Source organism: Panthera uncia, chromosome E1, assembly GCF_023721935.1.
Source record: "Panthera uncia isolate 11264 chromosome E1, Puncia_PCG_1.0, whole genome shotgun sequence".
Classification (NCBI taxonomy): Eukaryota; Metazoa; Chordata; class Mammalia; order Carnivora; family Felidae; genus Panthera; species Panthera uncia.
The window spans coordinates 36,471,386-36,496,225 of NC_064814.1; the positions used below are offsets into that span (position 1 = coordinate 36,471,386).

General features: G+C 47.1%; 2 protein-coding genes across 2 annotated transcripts; both read left to right on the plus strand.

Annotated features, from left to right (window-relative positions):
* The first annotated feature begins 2,628 nt into the window (after nucleotides 1-2,628).
* Nucleotides 2,629-9,590, plus strand: CCL5 (C-C motif chemokine ligand 5). The gene is made up of 3 exons (XM_049636601.1): nucleotides 2,629-2,756; nucleotides 3,963-4,074; nucleotides 9,103-9,590. The coding sequence occupies exons 1-3, from the start codon at nucleotides 2,681-2,683 to the stop codon at nucleotides 9,188-9,190; spliced, it is 276 nt and encodes a 91-aa protein (XP_049492558.1). The 5' UTR covers nucleotides 2,629-2,680; the 3' UTR covers nucleotides 9,191-9,590.
* A 1,032-nt stretch (nucleotides 9,591-10,622) lies between these two features.
* On the plus strand, nucleotides 10,623-23,800 carry HEATR9 (HEAT repeat containing 9). Its single transcript, XM_049636590.1, has 15 exons — nucleotides 10,623-10,902; nucleotides 12,044-12,093; nucleotides 13,801-13,982; nucleotides 14,239-14,365; nucleotides 14,573-14,629; nucleotides 14,822-14,878; nucleotides 15,561-15,618; nucleotides 15,964-16,127; nucleotides 19,529-19,711; nucleotides 20,338-20,430; nucleotides 20,540-20,659; nucleotides 21,731-21,804; nucleotides 22,494-22,545; nucleotides 22,988-23,074; nucleotides 23,318-23,800. Exons 1-15 carry the CDS (start codon nucleotides 10,815-10,817, stop codon nucleotides 23,696-23,698), a joined length of 1,773 nt encoding a protein of 590 aa, XP_049492547.1. The 5' UTR covers nucleotides 10,623-10,814; the 3' UTR covers nucleotides 23,699-23,800.
* Nucleotides 23,801-24,840: the final 1,040 nt, after the last annotated feature.

Sequence of the window (24,840 nt, forward strand, 5' to 3'; positions counted from 1 at the left end):
CCCACCCATTCCCACTACCTTTTACACACACACACACACACACACACACACACACACACACACACATACAACCAGAAAGGGTCATCAGGATATAAAGATGAGGATCATATTAGTCCATCTCTGGTTTCCCCTCACTTCTTACCTCAGCTAGTGTCCCAACTCAGCATATTTGGTATCCAGGAAAATACTTTGCTTTCTTCCTCAAAAAGGGAAACTGAGATCAGAAAAAGGAAACAGAAATGGAACTCACATGGAAAAACTGAACCTTAGCAGAAGTTTTAGGATTTCTCTAGAAATAGTGCAGTGTGATAGAAAGTCTAAGACTTGGGTTCAATGTCGAGTTCTACCACTTCAGACTATGTGACCTTAAGCACATATGTCACTTAACCTCTCTAAGCCTCCATTGACCCATCTGCTTCAAAATACACAGTTTCTGTGATAAAGCTCACTAATCATACCACTTGGGAGCCTGATCTACACTTTAAAAAGCCTGAAGTATAGAATATCCCAAAGGGACTGCCATTTTCTTACTCTTAATAATAACCTGATAATAATAGCTAATGTTATTAAGTACTTAATGTGTCAGGCATTGTACTAAGAGCTTTACAAGCATGAACACATTTATGGGAACTTAACTGTCTCAACAGCTGTGGAAGGGACCATAATTATCATCCCTGGTTTATAGATGAGGAAACTAAAACCAGAGAGATAACGTAATTTGCCAAAGACTGTCTAAAAAATGGGAAAAATACCAAAGCCCCTGCTCTTGGCCACCAGGCTACACAGCCCCCCCCCCCCACCACATGTTTGGTAACTAAGGGAACTATGTGAGGGGAACAATTAAAACAGGCAGACCAGGGGCGCCTGGGTGGCTTGGTCGGTTAAGCGTCCGACTTTGGCTCAGGTCATGATCTCACGGTCCGTGAGTTCGAGCCCCGCGTCGGGCTCTGTGCTGACAGCTCAGCCTGGAGCCTGTTTCAGATTCTGTGTCTCCCTCTCTCTCTGCTCCTCCCCTGTTCATGCTCTCTCTCTGTCTCAAAAATAAATAAACATTAAAAAAAATTTTTAAAAAACAAACAAACAAGCAGACCATTTGTATGTAGATAGATGAATGTTTCCAAAGTACTTGCAATGGGTTTCTTTAAATGAGATGGCCACATTTTTCAAAACTGTGTTTCTATTATAACCTAGTTCATGAGTCATGAGGAAGGAAGGAGAGGCTTCCTATGACAAGCTTAGAGTAGCACCTGGCACCAACTTGGGATGCAGTAACTGTTAGTGGCCTGATATGAGTCAGTGGAAAAGACTGGAGTCTGGTCATCAGAAGCACCCAGGTTCAATCCCACTAATCAGCCATGTGACTTTGAGGACCTTAATGACCTCTTCTATAAAATGAGAATAACCACCCTTCCTCAAAGTCACTGTGAGGAAGAAATGAGGTAAGGTCGTTCCCTTTTGGGTGATTCAGTCACCCTCAGATACCAAGTTACATATGTCACAAGAGCTAGCAAGAAAACATTCTAGAAGGTTGCATTTCTTAAGTTACACTTTTTAAAAATGTGTTTGCTTTTGTCATTGTTTATAGACAATTTTCTCTTAGATAATTCAGATGTCAACTTGTCACTATTCTGAATTATCCAAATTAGGAATTGATGAAGATTTACTCTACCCAAGTCTTTGGAATGGAGTAAGGACCCTGTCTCTAATCAAGACCACTTCATGGATTCAGTTCAAGAATGCCCCCCCCCCAACCACTAAGATTTTCACGTAAGCAGTACTGAGTAGGCAGGGCACTGACGCAGGAACCAGGGCACCCAGGTTCTGATCCCATCGTTCATTGGCTGTGTGTTCTTAGCAAGTTACTTCTCCTCCCCTCTGCAATTGAAGAACATGGAAGAAATAATCCCTAGGGTCCTCTGCAGCTTTCAAATTCTGTAACTTTTGTACCGAAGAAGACCTTAGGAACGAGATGGGATCCCAGAATTTACAGATGAATGTCTTCATCTGTAAAATGGGGGAAATGGGCACAATGAGAGTAAATGAGTTGACACCTGTAAAGCCTTTAGAATAGTGGCTAGCTTCCTTTGGGGCTATATGTCAGAGAACCCTCCCCTTCCCAATCAAGCACTTTATAAATAACACCCTTCCATAGATGAGAGGGGAAACACAGATCTGTAATGCAAGAGCAATTAACTTTGAAAGCAACCAAATAAACACCCAGTTGTTTCAAATCCGTCCTAACTGCCCTCTTCTGACCCCAAGGAAGCAGTGTCCTGACCTCTGATGAGGATCCCTACCCTAGAAGAGGAAGCTGAGGATGCCATCAAAGAAAGAGGTTTTCCACCACAAATGCCTATACTAGCTCTTCTGGACGGCAAATGGAGGTTTGCCCTGGAGGGCGGTTCTGGAGGAACCGATGAGCTCACTCTGGATCAGAGACAGTGAGGAGAAGAGAGAGCGAGCCTCAAATTTCCGGGGCCTATTTCAGTTTTCTTTTCCGTTTTGTGCAATTTCACTTATGATATCAACCAGTGTGTGGCTACTGTTTTGGAAACTCCCCTTGGGGTGGTGCCCCCTCTACTGGCCTGACTATAAAGGGCCAGTCTGAGCTGCAGAGAATCCCTGCAGAGGATTCTGAGACAGCGGGTGGATCTCCCGCAGCCTCCACCCAGAAAGAACCATGAAGGTCTCCCCAGCTGCCTTTGCAGTCCTCCTCACTGCTGCCGCTTTCTGCGCTCCTGCCTCTGCATCCCCATGTAAGTCAAGTCCTGACCACTGCAGCCCCTGGGGCAAGAACTTTAGATTGGCCCAGACTTTGCCCTCTTTTCAACTGCAGTATTTATGCTGTCTGAACCCTATGATTTACATTCCTATATACTGCTTTACACAGTAAAGGATCTATTGTCCCTGATAGATCTCTAAGCCACTTCATGGCAGGGACCCTCTGCTCAACTTTTCCGTCCTCAAGGTCTACATCCAAGACCTTCGAGTGCTGAGTGTGGACTGATGCCAGAGGTATAAGCAGTCAGAGGTAGCCTAAACTGACCTCAAAACACAGCTAACTCATGCCTATCACCAGCGGGGTTTCTAAGAAACTTCTAAGCATTAGTAAAACCTTCCTGGGACAGTCATATTGTCCCCATTTCATAGATGGAAAAAGTGGGACTTGGGAGAGGATTTTTTAAAAATCTGGTACGGATCAATTATTAGGCTGATTGTTCTATATACCACATAATTTAATATTTGAGGCTACTATTTGAGTGGCTGAGCTTGACTTACAGATGGGGAAACAGAGGCCCAGAGGAGTTAAGTAACTTGCCTGAGGTCACACAGCTACGAAGTGGGGAAACTGGTGTTCAAATCCAGTTCTACCTGGCCCTTAAACACTCCTACTCTACTGGGAAATGGGAACTGACCCTTTCCAGGGTCATCCTGAATTAACAGACCAAGAAAAAGTCCTCCTTCTCTGTTCAGAGCCCTTTTTACCATGCCTCAGCCAGAAGCTCCCAGGATGCAATACATATGTTCAGGCCCCTCTTAGGGGTTGAGGCTGAGCCATGAAGTGTGAGTTTTGGAAACCTCCCTCTACCCCACCGTAGCTCTCAAAGAAAGCAACTTGTGAATCCATTGAGGATCCCAGGAGGGCAAGAATAAGGGTAAAGTTCCCAAGACAAGCCAGGAGGAAGCCCAGCATGTCCGCAGAACTGAAGGCAGGGGGTTATGGTGCAGAGGGAGGGGTCCAAGCAAGACTCAAGGATTAGATAAGGGATTGCAGAGATCTTCTCAGTTCTCTGTTGGAATCCCCACTCTGCTACTATGTGCCCATGGCCAAGTGACTGTAGCTCTCCGAGCCTCAGTTTCAACCAAAGGAGGGTAAAAGTCTACCCAAGATAACGTACCCAGCACAATACCCCATGTGCAACAGCAATGAACACAAGGGTCTCCTTTCTTTCTCCTCCCAGATGCCTCGGACACCACCCCCTGTTGCTTTGCCTACCTCTCCCACCCACTGCCGCTCACCCACCTCCAGGAGTATTTCTACACCAGCAGCAAGTGTTCCATGCCAGCAGTCGTGTGAGTCTCAGCCCTGTGGACCCTCTGGGGGGGGGTGGGGGGTGAGGAAGGGACACCTTTTGTCCCACAGCCAGTCCCCCACAGGAACCCTCTAAGAGGATGCCCTATCCACTCCCACCCATCCTCCAGCTGCCCAAATAGCCATAGCTCCTCCCTCTGAGGCTTCAGACCCCCCCTTGCTATCACACAGAATTAGACAAGGGGTCCCCAGGGGGTCCTCCCCACTCTGATGCCCTGGATCAGGTCTCTGATCCTTAGAGACGTGACTTTTACTTTAATGTGATCTACAATGTTCCTGCGTGGAGAAAAGATCAATGTGGCCATCCCTCTCCAATTAAGAACCCCACATTCCCCCATATCTCACACCCAATCAAGTCCACCTACAACCTCAGAGGATCTAGGGAGGAGAGGTCAGAGGTCAGGATCCTAGTTAGAGTGTATTTAAAAAAAAATTATCAGTTGGTGAAGAAATAATGACATGAGATTCTCCTTTTTTTTTTTAATTTTTAAAAAAAAATTTTTTTTAATGTTTATTTATTTTTGAGACAGAGCAAAGCATGAACAGGGGAGGGTCAGGGAAAAAGGGAGACACAGAATCTGAAACAGGCTCCGGGCTCCGAGCTGTCAGCACAGAGCCCGACGCGGGGCTCGAACTCACGGACCGCGAGATCATGACCTGGGCTGAAGTCAGACGCTCAACTGACTGAGCCACCCAGGCGCCCCGAGATTTTCCTTTAAATGAAAACTAATACATTAAAAAAAAATTAATCCCTACTACCTAGAAGTGCCTGCTGTGTATCAAATGTCTTTGTGTGTTCTCTATTTCATGGTAACAACTCTGTTAGGTATGCATAATTTTCTCCATGTTTCAGACAATGAAACTGAGACCCAGGGAGGTTTGGGGACTTGCCCAAGGTTGCAAAGTAAGTGAGGGATAGAGACTGTCTTTGGAGCCTCCTCTTTCTACTATAGAAAGGTCAATAGTTGCTTTTGAAATTTAAGATGAGGGGCGCCTGGGTGGCTCAGTCAGTTAAGTGTCTGACTCTTGATTTCGGCTCCAATTCGGCTCCAGTTCCAGTTATCACAGTTCGTAAGTTCGAGCCCCACATCAGACTCTGTGCTGACCGTGCAAAGCCTGCTTGGGATTCTCTCTCTCCCTCTCTCTCTGCCCCTCCCCCACTTGTACCTTCTCTCTCTCTCTCTCAACATAAATACATAAAGTAAAAAAAAAAGAGAGACTTAAGATAATAGAGACTTAAAGAACGCAAATGGGGCAATCATGAACTTTCCTATATAACGGTGAAGTTTTTTAATCCAAAAACTCCTGGGACACTTGCAAAACTATAGGTATTCAGCATTGCCTTTAGTTCTGGTGCATCCTTTGAAGTCAGTGGTAATATTTAGCACTACTAATTTTATTTCTGAAGGCAAATATTTTTCAAAAGAAAACAATCCTTCTTTGAGCACCTGTTATGGGCAGCTAGAGATTAATAAAGCACCATCGCTGCCCTCATGGGACTCAGTCTAATCCGAGGCAAAGACAGATGCAAAATGACTAGAGCAACCCTGAATAAAAACATTACAAAAGGAGAGCAGGAGCACATCCAACCTTGGGGTTGGAAGAAGGGACAAGTTTGCTGCAGAAGGTGCTGTTTGAGAAAAGCCCGAGGGACTGGGTACACTAGGCAGAGCGAATGTCGCCAAGACTCTCCTTTGGTTGACGCAGCATCCCTGTGTAGGAAAGCACTGGGACCTTGAGTGTCAGCACAATTATGCCAAAGCATCAGATCGAGTGTGAAGTGAGCTGGAAAGTCAGGTCCAGATAAGAAGCTGTTATGCTCATCCACACGAGCGGTACTGAGGCTGAACGGGACATGAAGGGAAGGGAAGGAGACAAGGGCTGAGTCGGCAAGCCCCACCAGGTGATGTAAGGTTAGGAGCAAGGATGACAGGGGGGTTAAGGGTGACATGAAGGTTTTGACCCAGATGGCTGGAGAAGTGTGGAGCCCCCTGAAGTCTCAAGGAAGAGCTGTTTAAAGAGGAAAGAGCCAAGGTGGCAGCACAAAAACCCTGTGGCGATGTCCAGCACGGAGTGTGAGAAGGGGGGTTGGGAGCTAGGAAACAGTGCTGGCGCTAGAGATAGGGCTTTTTTCTTTTTTTTTTTTTTAAATGTTTATTTTTGAGAGAGAGAGAGAGAGAGAGAGAGAGAGAGAGAGAGTGCAAGTGGGGGAGGGGCAGAGAAAGATGGAGACACATGGGGCCTGAACCCATGAACCTTGAAATCATGACCTGAGCTGAAGTCAGACACTCAACCGACTGAGCCACCCAGTCACCCCGGAATTTTTTTATATAGGAGGAAAGGGTCTCTTGATACTAGAGTGGCAATCTATAGCAGAGTCTTGGTGAGCACTGGCTCCAGAGCTAGTCAGTCTTTGTTAGAGTCCCAGCTCTGCCCCTAGGCAGTTGCAGGAGCTTGCATCCATCAGTTAAACTCTCTGAGCCTCCATTTCTTCATCTGCAAAGTGGAGTGAAATAGGAGTTCTTCCCTCACTGAGTCAAAGTGAGAATAATGAAATGAAAAACGATATTAGAATATTCCCTGGCACACAGTTGTACCTGATATGTGTTAACTGCTCTTCCTCCTCCAAATATATGATTATATACATAGAAGTGACAAGTAAAACTTGATGAGTGAATGCAATTCGTTCACTAACTCATTCAATAAACATCCATTAAGCCCTAGGCCCAGCGACTTGGGGCGGAAAAAACATAGAGGGGCGCCAGGGTGGCTCAGTTGGTTAAGCGTCTGACTCTTGACTTCAACTCAGGTCATGATCTCAAGGTTTGTGGCGTTCAGGGCCCATATTGGACTCTGTGATGATGGTGCAGAGCCTGCTTTGGGATTCCCTCTCTCTCCCTCCCTCTCTGCCCCTCCCCTACTCCTGTTTGCTCTCTCTCTCTCAAAATAAATAAACATTAAAAAAAAAAAAACAACAGGGCACCTGGGTGGCTCAGTCGGTTAAGTGTCAGATGCCAGCTCAGGTCATGAGCTCACAGTTCATGAGTTTGAGCCCTGCATTGGGCTCTCCACTGTCAGCACAGAGACCACCTCAGATCCTCTGTCTCCCTCTCTCTCTGTCCTTCCCCCACTCTCTCTCAAAAATAAATAAAAACATTAAACACACACACAGAAAAGGGCAGCAATTTTGAGAACACCTGTTCTCAACGGGCAGGTGAAGGTGGTTGCTCCCAAGAGAACAAGCAGAAAGGCAGGAGGGAAATCAGGCAAGTAGGGGGTCCCCAAAATGGGGGCAGGGAGAGAAACTTGGCCAGGAGGAGTTGTTCTTCAGTCTCACATTCTTTAGGAGGAAACGGAGGCCTGAGAAACAAACCCTCACCCCAGATACTTGTTTCCTGCCCTTTTGATTTCCTGGCCACAGGCTAAGGGGGCTGAGGCCAGAGGATAGCAAGTCTACAGGATTTCCTGTCTGACTTCTGGCTGAACAACGGCAGGGTCTTGGTCTGGCTCCCTCAGCACCCAAATCAGAAAACAAACACTAGGAGGCACGAGAGCCCACAATATTCTGTTCCCCACCCCGCCTCTGCACACTAGAGCAGAAGAAAGAGAGATGGTCAAGGGGCTCTGAGTCTCAGAAAAGGAGAGGCAGCTTCCTTGAGAGCAAGCACTATCCAGGACAGAACCTAAAAAGAAACCAAGAAATCCTCGTTCCCACCAGACAACCTAAGCCTTCACTTTGAAAACATTTGGCCTCATAATGTTTGGAGAAAGGTCCAAGTAGACAGGGCTGGCCCAAAAGGAACATGTTAATTGGCACAGCACCGCTATCCAGGCCATGGTTTCCACCCCTGCACCCCTCCCCTGCTCCCCATAGAACCAGTATCCCAGCAAACAGATGAGACAGGCAGCTGGACCAAGCCCCAGCCCCACAGGCTTTGATACCTCCAACGCATGCTGTCAATACCTGTAGAGATAAGGCCTCTCACATGCTATCAACACCTGCAGAGATAAGGCCTCTCACTCTCAGAGGCCTCTGCATTCTGGCCAGTTAACTGGTAGAAGTGCTTTGACTCTGGCAATATCTGGGGACCTTCAACCTCTGTAAGCACGATGCCCAGTACAAGGACCTTTGGTGTCATGTTGGTCTGATCCATCCTAAAGAAGAGGTCCCATAACATTCCAATAATAATACATGTGTGGTATTCCAAAACTCCCACACACTAAGTTTCATGACAACAGTGCAAAGTAGGAATTATCTCTACTTATATATTTTTAAGTTTATTTATTTATTTGGCGGCGGGGAGGGAGAGAGAGAATCCCAAGCAGGCTCTGCGCTATCAGCATAGAACCCAACTCAGGGTTCAATCTCATAAACTGTGAGATCATGACCTGAGCCAATATCAAGAGTCTGACGCTTAACTGACTGTGCCACCCAGGTGCCCCTCTCTATGTATTTTAGAGGTAAACAAATAGATTCAGAGGCCTTAAGTTATTTGCCAGGTTAAGTGGTAAAATCCAGACTCAGGTTCATGTCCTTTCATTCACCCCCACATGCGGAGATGTACTCATTTGTTGAGTATCTACCCTGTGCCACACACTGTGTTATCTAAAGAAAAATCACGTTTACCACTTCTTATGTCTCACCTACTCAACCGTCACTCAGTTCCTAGAAGACACCTCTTTGCTCTACATCTAGAGCACCCAGCACAGGGTCTGAGACAAAGAAGTTCAGAGAAAAGGCTAGTGGTTGACCAGCTCAACCCTGGACCCCTCAGACTCCATACCCCCTTAGCTCTCCAGGCTGCATATGTTTGTGTGGGAGTTAAAATGCACACAGATATGCTTCTGGCTTGGAGCCATATGACCCAAGAGAAAAGGAAACATCCTTTCCTTAAAAGCTACAAATCCAATCTCATGGAGCTTCAAGAATGCTCCACCCCAGTACCATTATCCCCAAACCTGGCTGTCCGGGTGCTGACCAGGTTTCATCCTGTTCTCTTCTCCCACAGCTTTGTCACCCGGAGGAAGCGCCAGGTGTGTGCCAACCCACAGAAGAAATGGGTGCGGGACTACATCAACTCTTTGGAGATGAACTAGGATGGAGGGCGCCTAGAACCTGAACTTGTGCAAAGTTTCCTGCTGCTTCTTGTTTATGTCCTAACTAGCTTGGGAAAGTCCCCACCCACCCCTACTCCCACTCCCTCCTGGGAGGGTGCATACTCCACCACTAAGCAGCAATTATAAAAGCCTCCTCCATCTAAAGCTTCCAAGAGTTCCTGAGACTCTGCCTTATGCGCAGAAAGTCTCTTGGCTCTGAGCTTCAGGCTGCAGCTCTGCCATCAGAAAGGAAGTCAGCATGTCTCTGGAGGCGAAGAAGGGAGAAAGACTGGGCTTCCTGTGGCCAAATCTCCCCTCGCAGCCCCTTCGCTGCGAAGGGCTGACTGGCAAATGTGAGAAATCAGCTTTCCATTAAAATTCTCGTCGCAAGTTACCAAGCAGGCTCCTGGTTTGATTTTCAACATTTGACACTGAATTTAGTGGCCATGTCTTTTAGTGACTTTTAACACACTTTTTTTGTCTTCAAGTATTTCTTTCTTAGGAGTTCAGATCAAATCTTTGTAGAATATTTCATAGTTTGGATCTGCCTGATCGTTTCCTCATAATTAGATCCAGGTTAAATATTTTGAGCAGGGACACCGCATGGATGCCGCTGTCTTAGTGCAGCACATCAGGGTACATGTCAGCTTACTGGTGGTCATGTGGAGTCTCATGGGCTTACTGGTGGTGATGTTGAGTCTGATGGCCTGGCGGCTCATGTTTTCTTGCCATAGCCAGCTCCCTGCTGTGTGCCAGGCACTATGCCAGGCATGGGGGGGGTTGCGGAGGGGTGGAGAGTGGAGAGGTGAATGAGCCACAAGCCACAATCTTTACCTTTAGGCAGATTAAATGTATGATACACACCTAAAAGGAAGCAATTGTTCAAAAGGCTGTGGTCACACTGGGGTGGCGGTGGTGGAGGGGAAGGATACCACTGAAGGAGGTGAGGAGGGGGGCCCAGGCAGACAAAAGAGACTTCAGAGATGAGATAACCTTTAAATGAAATTGGAAAGATTGGAGGAACAGTTTAGCAGGTAGGAAAGGAAAGGACTTGCAGGTAGAGCGAACAACATATGCAAAAGTAGGAGGTCTGGAAGGCAGCTCGTCATGACACAGACAAAAGCCCAGTCTCTTGCTGCCAAGGAGGGAGGTGCGTATATAAAAGGGGCTTTCCCGTTCCTGCCATTTTCCTGGTGACTAGTCCTAAGAACCACCCCTGCCCCTCACATGGGCTGATATGAGCTTGACAGTTCACCAAATGCTTTGACTCTCCTTCGCATTTATGCCTCACCTCAGCCCCTCTGACTCCCAGATAGACATGACTTTCCAGCTTTTCAGATGAGGAAACTGAAGCTCCTAGAGGTAAAGTGACTGGCTCAAGGCCACAGCCGTTAGATGCCAAGGGTTGGGGGAGGAGCTGGAGAATGGAACCGGAGTCTTCCATTTACCTAGGAGACCTGGTTGCTCAAAACATTCAGAAGCTTCTACCCACAGAAGCCCCGACTCCTCACCAATCCCTCTTGTGCCACAGAGGACAGGTCTCCCCCAGCTGTTCCCCCACATTCTCAACAGCCCTGTACTGCCCTGTCTGGGCTCCCTCTGGCCCCGCCAGGAGAAGAAGACGATGGCCTACGAAATATCAGCTGACATCCTTGACATCGCCACGTCGATGTTCAAGTACCCATGGCTGGAGTACCCAGAGAGGACCAAAGGTGAGGCTGGAATACAGACAGGAACAGAGTCAAGGTGGGGCCTGAAAAGAAAAGCTCTCTGGCTCCCTCTCCCAGACACAGGTCTGGTGAGTTCAACAAATCCACAGGAAGGGTCAGGGCAGGCCATTGGACACTTTGATGGCTCCCCACAGCCTTCAAAGTAAGTCACCAGGGCCCTCGAAGATGGGACATCTGTGTGTCCCCCCAGCTTCTGCTCACCTCTCTGTGCCCTGCTGTCTGCCCAGTTCCCCACCTCCCAGTCTTTGAAAGAATTTGTTCCCTGAACCGAACACTCTTCCCCCTTATCTATCTGGCTACCCCCTATGTGGATTAAAGACTGAGCCTGTGTATGATCGCCTCTGGAAAACCTTCCCTGATCCCCACAGCCAGAGTAGGGGGGCCTTCATCTGTACCACCTGTGCCTGTATCTTCACATTTTTCTCCCTTTGTTAGTTACTAGTAAACAGTTGTCTCACCAGCTAGACCAGTGATTCTCAAAGTGTGTTCCCAGGACAAACAGCATCAGTATCTTGTTAGAAATGCAAATTCCCAGCCCCCACTCCAGATCTACTGAATCTATACTCAGACTTTGTGCCAGAAATTGATTTTAACAAGCTCCCCAGATGATTCTATGGCACACTCAAGGTTGAGAACCACTGAACAAGACCGCTGTTTTTCACCATCAGCTGTACATTAGAATCCTCTGGGGAGGGGTACCTGGGTGGCTCAGTCGGTTAAGCTCCAACTCTTGGTTTCGGCTCAGTTCATGATCTCACAGTTCGTGAGTTTGAGCCCTGCATCAGGCTCTGCACTGTTGGGATTCTCTCTCTCTCTCTCTCTCTCTCTCCCTCCCTCCCTCCCTCCCTCCCTCCTTCCCTCCCTCCCTTTCTCTCTGCCCCTCTGCACCTTGTGCTCTCTCCCTCTCAAAATAAATAAATAAATATTAAAGGAAAAAACAATCCTCTGGGGAACTCTCTAAAATACCTAAGCCCTATCCCCAGAGAATCAAATTCAATTAGTCTAGCATAGGGCCGAAGCAGGTTAAAAGTTCCCCCCAATAATTCTAATACACAGTGTTCACTAAATGCTGAATAAGTGAATGCCTAAAAGGGTGATTCCTAGCCCACAATTTGTACCACAGAACTCAGAAAAGCCATGGCTCCTGTTCGCCTGCCCTTGTCCCGCTACCAGGTAAGACCCCTAACTTTTGCCACCCTGGGAACTTTGTTGAAGTAGGAGGGTCAGCAGATGGTCCCTTTTCATTAAGGCCAGTTCACAGAACCCTTACACACTCACCCCTGGGGCTTCCACTAACTCTGTGTGACATTGGACAAGTCAATTTCCCTCCCTGAGTCTCAGGAGCTTCCTCTGTCACAGGCTCCCTGTCCTGCTCCATTTGTAGAGTTGCTACAACATATTATCTGTAAGGCCTGGGCTATGCAGGCAGTGCTTAATAATGAGTCATCATTATTCATTAACACAGGGATCCTCATAGTTAGAGTTGCCAAATAAAATACAGGATGCCCAACTAAATTTGAATTTCAGATAAACAATGAATACTTTTTTAGTATAAATATGTCCCAAATAGGGTATCCAATACCTAAAATCTAAATTTAACTGGACGTCCTGTTTTTCATTTGCTTGGTTTTCACTAAATCTGACAACCCTGCTCATTGCGAATCAATACTACACTTTCTGAAAAAATGGCAAAGATTTGACAATCTTCACTATGATCTTCTCAATCACCAAACTGAAAACCACTGGCTGAAGCCCCTCTTCTTTGTTGCTCAAAGAACTGACTCTGAGGAAGACTGGAGAAGAAATAGGAATGAATCCAAGACAAATCTGCAGAGAAAGCCCCTGACCTACACACAACCCTTCACTACAATCAGAGCTACAGTTTCACAACCATTTAAGAGATAGATTTTTTTAAGTTTATTTATTTTGTGAGAGAACATGTGCATGAGTGGGGGAAGGGCATAGAGAGGGAGAAAGAGAGAGAATCCCAAGCAGGCTCCATGCTGTCAGCGTTGGAGTCCAACACGGGGCTCGATCTCATGAACCCTAACATCGTGACCTGAGCCAAAACTAAGAATCGGGCACTTAACTGAGCCACCCAGGTGCCCCTAAGAGATAGAGTATTTAAAGAAATTCTGCTTTTCCAATGACACTGTTAAATTCCATGAGAGCAGGGTAGCACCTGCTTCCCCAGCACCTAGGACAATGCTTGGCACTTAGCAGGTGCTCAGTAAGTACCTGCTGCATGCCTGAATGAAGGAGCAGTAGCCTGTCTTTTCCCCTCTTAACTCCACATCTGCCTCGCCCCTTGCCTTTCCCATCTCCTTGCCCTGATGGCCTTCTCAAAGTGCTCTGAGATCCTCAAATAACCAAACTGTGTACTAAGACTGGTTTACAGATCAACAATGGCTTCACAATCTTTATCCCATTTGTCCTTTGCAACAACGGGTACAGAGAGAACAAGGATTATTAGCTCCACTCTGCAGATGAGAAGACTGAGATCTTGGTGGGTGAAGTAACCTGCCCAAGTCACACAGGGTAGGGGTAGGAAGTCCCGGACTCTAGCTCAGATGAGAGACTGAAGGGTGTCTCTCTTACCTAGTCCCTTTTTTTTTAATGTTTATATATTTTAAGAGAACAAGAAGGGGAGGGGCAATGAGAGAGGGAGAGAATCCCAAGCAGACCCCTGACTGTCAGCACAGAGGCCTACATGCGGCTTGATCCCATGAACCATGAGATCATGACCTGAGCCGAAATCAAGAGTCGGGATGCTTAACTGACTGAGCCACCCAGGCATCCCACCTAGTCCCTTCTTATCCTGGTCCTTTTCCTGGCTGAGGAACACCCCCCTGCCACTGTTGTGCCACTCACACCCCCCAGATGCCAAAGGAGGAGTTTCCCCCTAGCCCAGAGTGCTGGAGGCAGCACCCAAGCAAGCCACTTTCAGTGCCTTACTGCTACTTCAAGAAGCCTGAGGTCTACACACACTGGCACACCCTATATGATAAGCGACAAGAACGGGAGGCCGAGAAGATGCTGCGGAAAATGAGAGATCACCCTAGGTGTGTTTTGACCTTTCCTATTCTCCACACCCTCCACACTTTCTGGAAAAGAGAAGAAGAAGGTAGGAGTGGGAGAGGGGGTGGGGCAAGCCCAGCTTATAGATCCCAGAGAGGACCCTGGGATAGGAGGAGGCTCATCCGTCTTCCTCTGGTCCCATCTCTGAGCTGGGCTGAGGATCAAGGGCAGAGGAGAGTTTGTGAAGTAGGAGGGAGGGAACAAGGGGTCCAAGGCCAGCCTGTGCAATTTCTCACACAGGCAACTCAAAGAGGGCACCCCCATCCAAAAATTCCATCTCCCTATGAGCAAGCTGACTATACAATCTCAGATGGGATCCAAGCCCTCAGACCCTGCTGGGGACCCCCTGAAGTGGCAAAGATTAAAGGTCAGAGACCACGGTGGGAGGGAGAATGGGGAGACTCCCTTTGTGGGTGTCCTTACCTTGGGCTCACATTATCCTTCAGCCCTCAGTCCCTGCCTGCAAAATGGAGGGAGGAAAGGAAAAGGGACTGGATTGGATGAGCACCTGTTTGAAGTTCTACAACTATATTTATCCCTTTCTTCCTTTCCACTGGCTCCCTTGGATGGGCAGGAACTCACAAAAAGCCTGGAATCTCCCAGAGAGCCTGAGCAATTCTATGCAGCACAGGTGAGAGGTGGCAAGGGTGGTGGAGCATAGTCACAGGAGCTAGCTGAGCTGGGGAGGAGAAAGATGCTTGGGGGAAGAAGTGAGGGAGGGAGGAAGTATTCCAAGGCAAAACTCCAGCTGTATCCAAAGGACAGTAACTCATAGGGGTGCTGCCTGAGGGCTCTTCCCTTTTCTCCACCCCTGTTCCTGCAGGCTCTGGGGTGCCTGGGCGTCAGTGAGCAGTTTGTCATGGACGCACTATGGCAGGTGGTGAGTCTGAGGACACATGAAGCTCATGAGAGGAGGAACAGGGTCTGAGGTGTGTAGAGCATGGGCACATGGGCACAGACAAGGCTTGCCAGGGTGCAACGATGCTGGGTCAGATGCAGTGAGGAGAGCTGCCAGTGTGCAGCATGCACTATCTCATGCCCTTGGCTTCTCTGAAGGACAGCTTGATGGGGATGGAAGAATGTGAAGGTCCCCTTTGTCTAACAGAAAGACCCTCAACTGAAAAGCCAGGAAAGAACTTGGACTGAGTTCATTCTCTACCTTAACTGATTTAATCCCCCGTGTTTATATGCCAATTTATAATGGGGAACATGCTTTCTTGTCCATATTCTCATTTAAATCTTACAAACTAGGAACAGGTGGTAGTATCTGCACTTTTCTAAAGATAAATGGAAGCTCTGAGAGGCCAGGTGACTTGCCCAAGGCCACATGGCTACTAGGACACCAGATAGGGATTTGAACGAAAGTCTTACTCCCAAGTTGTGTTCCTTCCATTGCACTGCCCTGCCTGTACTCTATGTTTGAGCATAGACAGGTCACCCTCTAGACTTGGTCTCCTCATTTGTAAATGAAAAGTTGAGATGATTCTGAAAGCTCTGACATTCCAATTCAGAATTGCTGAATCAACTTATGGCATGTTTCCACCACCTGCCTCTTAAATCAGGCCCAAACCGGTTCAGAGAAAGTGAAGTCTGAGGCCTGTCGAAGCCTGGCCCTCCTGGGTGAGTATGTCCTCTCCCTGGGGCAGGTGAGGGGGGTGGGGAGAAGTAAGGAAAGGTGAGAAAGGAAGCAGAGGAGCTCCTTTCCCCTTTGAGTAAGGAAAGTCACTTCAGCCTAGCACTGTGGGCAGAGAGAGGAAAGTGGGGTGAAAAGAGAGAAGAGACTGGAGGGAGAGAGAGAGCCCCTGGAACTGCAGCCATGCGTGAGTGTCCTGAGAAGATGGGTAACACCTCAGGACCTAGTACTTAGAACTTCTGTCTTGAGGGCACAGTCGAGTCAAATGAATCCTGGCAGAGAAGAACAGTCCCTGAGGCTCTGCCCTGACCTGAGGACCCTCCCTGTCCAAGGTTGCCTGAATAAGCACGTGATCCAGGTTCTCATCACACAGTTGAAGGGGCAAAATGAGGAGGAAAGGATGGATTCTCTGACACGGCTACGAGTGGCTCTCAACTCCCAGGCTGCTGTCCCCAAAGACAAGGTGACTGGGAGGAGAGTCAGTAACTGGGGCAAGGTAATTGATGGTGTTGGCTGGGGTTAGGTCAGGGAGAAGGTAACCCGGCTCCTAGCCTTGATGGGAGAAGACACTGTCTTTGTGGAGTTCCCTGTGGAATAGCTTCCCTGCACAGAAGCACTGGCATAGCCACTTCGTGGTCACACGAGCTCTGACAAGCCAGCTTTCAGAGCCGCAGTTTGTCCATTTCTAAACTCTTGACAATAACTACACTCATCGTGGTGAGCACTGAGTAATGTACAGAATTGCTGAATCACTATATTGTACACCTGAAACCAACATAAAAATTAATGGATTAGGGGTGCCTGGGTGGCTCAGTCAGTTGAGCATCTGACTCTTGATTTTGGCTCAGATCATGATCCCGGGGTCGTGGGATGGAGCCCTGTGTCCTGCGCTGTGCTGAGTGTGGAGCCTGCTTGGGATTCTCCCTCTCTCCCTCTGCCCCTCTCCCTAGCTTGCACTCTCACCCTCTTTCTAAAACTAAAAACCAATAATGGATTAAACCAATAAATAAAATGAAGATAGTAATTATAACAATGTTGGGAAGACTAAATGCAATGTAGGTGAAGCATCTAGTTCAACGCCTTTTAAGTGCTTTTAAGTGGTAATCATTATCCTTAAAAACCTACTAAAGAAAAAACCTCTCTCAAGAGGGGAAAGGGATCAAGAGTCTGCTGACACTAATCAAATTTTTTCCCCTTTTAGGATCCTCTTACTTTGATCCCATCACTGTTCCACGTGAAGTAGAATTCATCATCCATCCATTTACTCAACAAATATATATTAAACAGCTATCACATGCCAGGCACTGTCCTAGGCCCTTGAGATACATCAGTGAACTAAACAGGCTAAGATCCCCTGCTCTTGTGGAGCTTACCTTCTAGTCGAGGAGATATTTAATAACCAATAAACTTAATTATATAGTATGTTACAGGTAACCAGTGCAGTGGAAAAATTATATAGCAGGGTGAGGATGATCAGGAATGCCAAATGGGGACAGGAACAGGTCGTAGTTTTAAACCCAGAAGGGAGGGAAGGCCTCATTTAGAAGGGGTCATCTGAGCAAAGACATAAAGAGGGTCAAGGCGTTAGCCTTGCAGGTTATCTGAAAGAAGGCATTCCTGGCAGAAGGACCAATCAATGCAGAGACCCTGAGGCAGGAGCGTGCTTGGATGGTTAAGGGACAGCAAGGAGGCCAGTGTGGCTGAAGCGGAGTGGGAATAAAGAAAGCAGTAGGAAATGAAGATATGTCAAAGTAGTAAACAGGAGACTCAATTATACTAGATCTAGATCTACTAGATCCACTAGACTAGATCATACTAGGTCATTGCCTTCTGGACGACTTTAGTATTTGGGCTTTTTACTCTGAATGAAGTAAGAAGCCATTACACATTTTGAGCAAAGCAGTGACATGATCTAGCTTACATTTCAAAAGGTTCACTATGACTGCTATTCTGAGAAATATGGGGAGGTGGGGGTGGGGTGTCAGGTGTAAGCAGAAAGACCAGTTAGGGGCTACTAAAGCAATCCTGGTGAGATATAATGGTGGCGTGGACCACGGTGGTTGCAGTGGGGCTAGTAAAATTCTGACAGGTAGAATGTGAACTATAAAAGACAGTGAGGAAACAAGGATGAAGCCAAGGTTTTGGGCCTAGCAGCTGAAGGATGGAGTTGTTATCGACTAAGATGGAGAAAGCTGCAGGTGGAACAGGTTTGAAGGTAATATCGGAAGTCCTGTTTTGGACAAGTTATGTTTGAGATGTCTATTGGACCTCCAAGGGAGACAGCAGGTAAACAGTTGTATGTACAATTTGGAGTTTAGAAGTCTGAACTAGAGAAAGGAATTTATAAGTTGTTGGCATACAGACAGCATTTAATGTCATTCAATTAGATGAGGTCAGTAGAACCAAGAATCAAGTCTAGGGGCATCCCAACATTAAGAGCTCAGGGAGAAGAGGAAGAACCAGCAAATAATGATAGGTGGCCAATAGGTAGGAAGACAACTCAAGAGTCTTGAGATTCTGAAAATCAAGTGAAAAACATATATCAAGGAAACAAATCAACTGTATCAAATAATATAAGGACTGAGAATCAATACACAGATTAACTATGCAGGAATCCTTGAATATCTAAACAAGAACAATTTTGGTGGGGGTGGGTATAGGTCTGACATAATGAGTTTAAGAGTGAACGGGAGGAAAGAAATTAGAGATGGCAAGAATGGACAATTTTCCAAGTGTTGTTGGAAAGAGCTGTAGTTGGTACTGGGGGTGGATTTTAGAAAAAAGAAAAATAACAGCATGTTTCTATTCTAAGGGATAATGATCCAGTAGTCAGAAAAATGATAATTTTGAAGGGAGAAGAAAGAGTTGTGCACAAATGTTCTTGATTTGGTGAGAAGAGATGAAATCTAACACACAAGTAGAGAGACTGACTTTAGATAGATTGTCAGAGTACCCAGTAGTAAGAGAAAGGGAAGAACATATAGGTGCAGGTGTTGAAGGTTGGATAGAAATGGTGGTTAGGTGTCTTTGGAACTTCTTTTCTAGTTGCTTTTATTTGCTCAATAAAGAAGCAAGGTCATCAGCTGAGAATAAGAACAGAGGAAGAAGTGTTAGAGGTTCCAAAAGGACAGGGTGTGAATCAGGAGAGGGAAAAAGACTTGCCCAAGGAAAAACAGTATGGTTACTAGGTAGGACTAAGGGTCTACGTGAGGTTTGTTCATACGTTTAAAGCAAGATCAGCCATCATGACTGTGGGCTTTTCTCCAGAAAGTACAGGCACAAAGTGGGAAGTTGACTACAATGAAGCAAGAAGAGGTAAAGGAGTTGAGTGAGGCAGAGAAGTGACTATAATAGGACCATGAAGTTTAAGCTGGGTAGAGAGTGAAGAAAATGAGCAATAAAAAGGTGCTCAGTGAATTGTTAATCCTTGTGGAGTCCAACAATTACTGGCATCAGGAAGTTAGCTGGAAAGATAAGCGGTGATGGTCAGAGAATGGGATCCATAAAATGGAGATCATGGAGAAGCCGTAGTAATGGGTAATGATAAAAACCTGAGAATTAGGGGCTGACACAGAATGAAGGACAAGGTTATTGGATAGCAGGAGTAGGATCAATGGCATGTATATTTTTTAAATGTCAGGAATTAAGACAGCAGAAGTGTTAAAGAGAATGACATCCATCCATCCAGGATGGATGTCATAGAGAAATGAAGGGATATGACCTAGGAGCATGTGGATGACAGCAAAAATAAGGGGACATGGGTAAATTAATCTGATGACATGAGATTCATTTTAGGGAGGAAAAAGAATGCTCTGGAAGTAAGAGTGAACTGCCCTCTTAACAATGTCTGGATGAAGATATAGTTCCCCTGCCTATTTCACTTCTTGTCTCCCTCAGAGAACTCAAGTCGGGGATGAAGAGAAGTTGGTGCCTGTTCTGCAGATGCTGATAAAGAAGTCATCGAATGAAGCAGCTGTGGAGGCAGCCTTGTGCTTGGGTTTCCTGAGGCCCTGCAGCAAAATAGCCCAAGAGTTCTTGCTGCAATGCCTAAGCCAAGGGTCCAAAACCCAGCGGATGAAGGTGTGAGGGGCAGAAGGCTGGACTCCCTGGGGAGTGCTGGGGAACCAAAGGCCAGTGCTGACTTTGGTACAGTTTGGACCCTGTCATACTCAACCAAAGAAGCTTCAGCAGGGAACACTGTGGGGTCCTCTGTGTGCCTGTGAATATGTATATACATGAGTATGGGGTCACGTAGACATGAGCATACATGCATATGTCTGTGTATGTTTGATTTGAAAGTGTTCATTTTAAATGTGCACATATGTGGGGCTCCTGGGTGGCTCAGTCGGTTAAGCGTCCGACTTCGGCTCAGGTCATGATCTCACGGTTCATGAGTTCGAGCCCTGTGTCGGGCTCTGTGCTGACAGCTTGGAGCCTGGAGCCTGCTTCACATTCTGTGTCTCCCTCTCTCTCTGCCCCTTCCCTGCTCATGCTCTGTCTCTGTCTCAAAAATAAATAAAAACATTAAAAAAAAATGTGCACATATGTGCACACATGAACTCATGCTCTCACTCAAGAGGCCAAGAGGCAGGAGAATGGACCCCAACTGTTCCCTGTGAGTTTTAGGCTCAGCCCTCAAGCCTACCTGGCCATCCAGATGCCTCTTAGCCCCTGTACACCCCATCCCACCTGCCTGCCCCCCACAGGCACTTAGGATGCTGGTCAAGATGATGCATGTACACTCAGCCACAGTCATCAGGGCCATCCTAGACCAGCTGTGCTCTTCTAGTGTCCTGGAGGTAAGGTCTAAGGCTACCTAGCACCCTTCCTTCTCCAGCAATAGGATGGGAATGATGAAGAGGGATGATGAAGAGTCTATCCTTCATACTTCCCCACCTCTGCCCTTAGCACCGCTTTGAAGCCACCCAGATGCTCAAGACCATTGGACTGGAAAAGATCCAGGCACAAGGGCTGGAGGGATTCACATTTGACCTGCTCTGGAGGAAGACTTACAATGAACCTTTCCTTGTGAGACCAAAGCTCCCAAGCCCAGGCAACCCAAACCCGTCTCCTCTCCCTTCTCTGAAGACCTCCCTGACTTGGCTCCCATCACACTGCCCCAAAACGTATCACATTCACTCTAACGCATTCCCTGTTCCCCTAATGCAGCCCATGTTTTCAAGCCACCTTGCCTTTGCAAGGGAGGCAGTTCTCTCAGCACAATGACAAGTCAACCCTCCCTCCCTCCGCAAGGTGAAAACTATCTCATGCTATTATTCACTCCCTCCCTCCTCCTGCCTGTTATAATACCATTGCTGCTGCAAGGCCAGTCCAAACACCTCCTATGGAAAGCTTTCCCAAATCACCTCCACCAGAATCAACCCTGCATTCCTCTGTGTTCCTTTGCTTTTATCTCTATTGTACCTTGTTACAGAACCAGCCACAGAACTTCCAAAGCCATTTTTCTGAAATGTAAATCAGATTGTGTCTCACCTCTGCATAAAATTTTTCAGTAGCTCCCCAATGCCCTCAGAATGGCTTACACTGCCCTTCACCACCCAAGGCCTGCTCACCTCTCTAGCTTCAGCTTTCCCCGCTCCCACTCACGGCCACACACCAGCTATGCTTAAGATCACCCTGTCCTGGTTTATACCTGCTATCTCAGTGTAACTCCTCAGAGTGCCCCACTCTGAAGAGTCTCGGTGTGGTCACCTAGCTACACTGAACTCCTTTTTGTTTCCTAACCTCTCTGTGCTCTCTTGCCTCTAAGCTTTTGTACATGCCTTCCTCTCTGCCCCAAAATCTCCCACCCCCACCCTTCTACTGGTTAACTCCCATCCACCTTTCAGGCTGCAGCTGAGGCATTGCTTCCTCCAGAACATCTTGCTGGTACCCAGACTGAGGAGGCCCTATTTTCACCCTATACTTAGCTCATTTGTAACACTTACCACAGTAGTGTACATGTCTACTCACCCGCATGCTTCCCCTACCAGACCTCAAGGCAAGGACCATACATAGCACAAGGTAAAGGTTTGTGAGCACTTAAAGGCACACTCCTGCATTCCTTTTCTCTACTGTCCCACCTTAATCCTTCTTCAGGCTATGAGAAAGGCTGTGGCTGAAACTGTGGAAGAGCTGAAGATGAAGCCTACGATGATGAACCTGGTGGAGGCGTGAGTGGCTCAGGCTGGCAGAAAGGGGCACAGGGTCAGAGAGAGCTGAGAATCTGATCCCAGTTCTCTTGCCTGTGCCCCTGGCCAAGTTACTTTGACCCCTGGGATTTTCATTGGCAAAAGGGTACTGCTAACACCTATCACTCAGGGCTGCTATAAAATATAAAACATAAAAGCTCGTATTAAGATGAGGACATGAAAGGGACCTGTAAAAGGTAGAGTTCTGGGGGCACCTGGGTGGCTCAGCCAGCTGAGCTTCCGACTTCGGCTCAGGTCATGATGTCATAGTCTGTGAGTTTGAGCCCTGCGTCGGGCTCTGTGCTGACAGCTCAGAGCCTGGAGCCTGCTTCAGATTCTGTGTCTCCCTCTCTCTCTGACCCTCCCCCACTCATGCTCTGTCTCTGTCTCAAAAATAAATAAACATTAAAAAATAAAAATAAAAAAATAAAAAGGTAGAATTCTGGACAGATGCAAGTCCTAATTGTCATTTGGTACCTCTTGGCAAATTGTAGTATCTGCCTTTCCCTTCCCAGCCCCTTTCCTAACCCAAGAAACAAGAGGGAGAAATTGATGTAATCAGCATCACTCTCTGGCCTTGTGCTCGATTCACTCTGGGCTGTCAGAAGAAACAACCAGCCCTCCTCCTCCTACCCTCTAACTGGATAACACATTCACTTCCTTCCACACAGGCAACTAATGAACTCAAATGCCACTGCGCGCCAGGAAGCAGTCATCTCTTTGGTAAGGCCAGCCCTGCTTCTCTGACCAGATATATTGATGGCAAGGGGAGTAGGCAATTGAGGGCAATTACTTCAGGGAAGAAAGGACTGTAAAGTTTGGGGAGGTTTGGTGGTTTATATTAGAATTCCAGCCCTACCACGAATTCAGCAATGACCTTTTCTTCAGGATTGGAAGTAGGTGGGATAAGGGACAGGAGATGGGTATGAGAGGCATTGCTTAGGTATTGCAGAAATTGTCTTGACTCTTTCTGGTGAACAGTATGTACTGGAACCCAATGCGGTGGCCCCAAAAGGGAAGGAATGGGATACACCTCAGCTGGGAAGCCACAGCTCCCCCTCTCTCCAGGCCAGATGACAGGGTCATCATGGAGACTAGAACGGAAAAGAGCACAGATGGGGTATCTTCCTAGGCTGACTACTTAGGCACATTCTGCCTCTGCCAGGGCGTCCTGGGGATCCACAAACCACAAATGTTCTACTTGCTGTTGGACATGCTAGATGCGGAAAAGAGCCAGGCTGTGAAGAACAGTGTAAGGCATTCCTGCCCACCTCTTCCTCTTCTCTACCCTTCCTCCAAGCCTCTCCCATCCATCCTTACCACTTGCTCTTTGTCAGGAGGGAGGAAAGGGAATAAGCCCTCACACACTATACCTTGACTTCATTCCGTGGGACCCCAGTGGCCTGTGGCCAGAGCACCCCCTCACTGGGACACCCCCTCCCCTCCCAGCCTTAGCCTGAAGTAAACCAGCCATAGGACCTTTGTTTCAATGCAGCTACAAGAAACATTAACTCTCCTGGCCTCAACTGATCCTTGGATCCAAAACAAGCTAAAGAACAAGGTTATCTTTGTATATGAAGCACCTAAGACCAATGAGGAGGCAGAGCCTACAAGGTTCCGGAAAGACCCTGAGAACCCAGAAGAGTTAAATATCCAAGACTTTCAACTAGCACAGCTGAACCCCTTGTTTATTGCAAAGTCCAGAGCCACATCAGACCAACAGGAAAAGCTGAGTGCCCAGAGAGAGTCTGCCTTCTATCTCACTTCTACCTTCCCAACATGTTTCTCTAAACCAAAACACAAGGCACAGGCCACAGGGCCCTGGGTGCCAGGGATCAAGAAGCAGCTCCAGATCCTTGCTAAAACCTCTAAATAGGTCAGTTCTTTGGGCCTAGCCCCCATTCTCTTCCTGAGGTTACTTCTCAGGTTCCCCTGGGAAAACAACCTATACTTATCTTCCATGAATAAATGAGTGTCACTCTACCTACCACTGCTGTTCCTTTTGTCAGAGGCTACACTGAAACTCCTGTCTCCACACACTGGTTATGTGTTATTTTTCATTTGTTTCAACCGCTTATTTATTTTTGAGACAGAGCATCAGCCGGGGAGGGGCAGAGAGAGGAGAGACAGAATCCAAAGCAGGCTCCAGGCTCTGAGCTGTCAGCACAGAGCCCGACCCAGAGCTCGAACCCATGAACCGTGAGATCATGATCTGAGCCAAATGATCTCAGATGCTCAACCGACTGAGCCACCCAGGCGCCCTGAGTATTAATTCACTCAGTCACATGTCCTTCTCAAAAAGGCAAAGAGAAGACAGAGACAGAGCTGTTCCAATGGCCAGTCTGCCTCTCTAAATCAAGCCCTTGTCTATACCCAGAATTTGATGAGCTTCTGCCCAGAATGGGCTGCAAACAGGAAAAATAGAAAATCTTGCAAAGCTGGACTCTTGGGCCATTTCCTCTTACTAAATTGCCCCCTAACCATTTCCCAGTGGTTAGGAGATAATGAGGCTATAATTAAGACCAGCCATCTTCTCTGTCTCTTCTCCTACACTTGCTTTCTGCCTTCCTCAGAGCCATTCCCTGTGACAGACTCTCTCTACTCTTGAAAACTGCTTCAGTTTCTCCCTTATTTGTACTAAAGGCTTCAGTTTCCCTTTACCAATAGGACCTGCCACACCAATCCCAACAACCTACAAAAGGAAAAGCCCAGGAGTGAGTGGGTGGCTCAGTTGGTTAAGCATCCGACTTGATTTCAGTTCACGTCATGATCCCGGGATCTGTCAGCGCAGAACCTGCTTGGGATTCTTTCTCCCTCTCCCTCAAAATAAATAAATTAACGTTAAAAAAAAACAAAACAAAAAAAGGAAAAGTTCAGACTTTGGAGTCAGACAAATCTGAAATTGAATCCTAGGGTCCAGGGTCCATCACTTACTTGATCTTTGACTTTGGACAAGTTAATCTATTTCTTCGCCTATAATAAAATGAGAATAATCCATACTACTTGAGAGCTCCTATT

Bases quoted from the DNA above. Each gene is read 5' to 3' on its own strand.
- CCL5 (XM_049636601.1), top strand. From the start codon at position 2,681: ATGAAGGTCTCCCCAGCTGCCTTTGCAGTCCTCCTCACTGCTGCCGCT. The intron at 2,757-3,962 runs GTAAGTCAAGTC...TTCTCCTCCCAG, and splicing joins TCCTGCCTCTGCATCCCCAT to ATGCCTCGGACACCACCCCC. The intron at 4,075-9,102 runs GTGAGTCTCAGC...CTTCTCCCACAG, and splicing joins TGTTCCATGCCAGCAGTCGT to CTTTGTCACCCGGAGGAAGC.
- HEATR9 (XM_049636590.1), top strand. From the start codon at position 10,815: ATGGCCTACGAAATATCAGCTGACATCCTTGACATCGCCACGTCGATG. The intron at 10,903-12,043 runs GTGAGGCTGGAA...TTTGTACCACAG, and splicing joins GTACCCAGAGAGGACCAAAG to AACTCAGAAAAGCCATGGCT. The intron at 13,983-14,238 runs GTGTGTTTTGAC...TTTCTCACACAG, and splicing joins AAAATGAGAGATCACCCTAG to GCAACTCAAAGAGGGCACCC.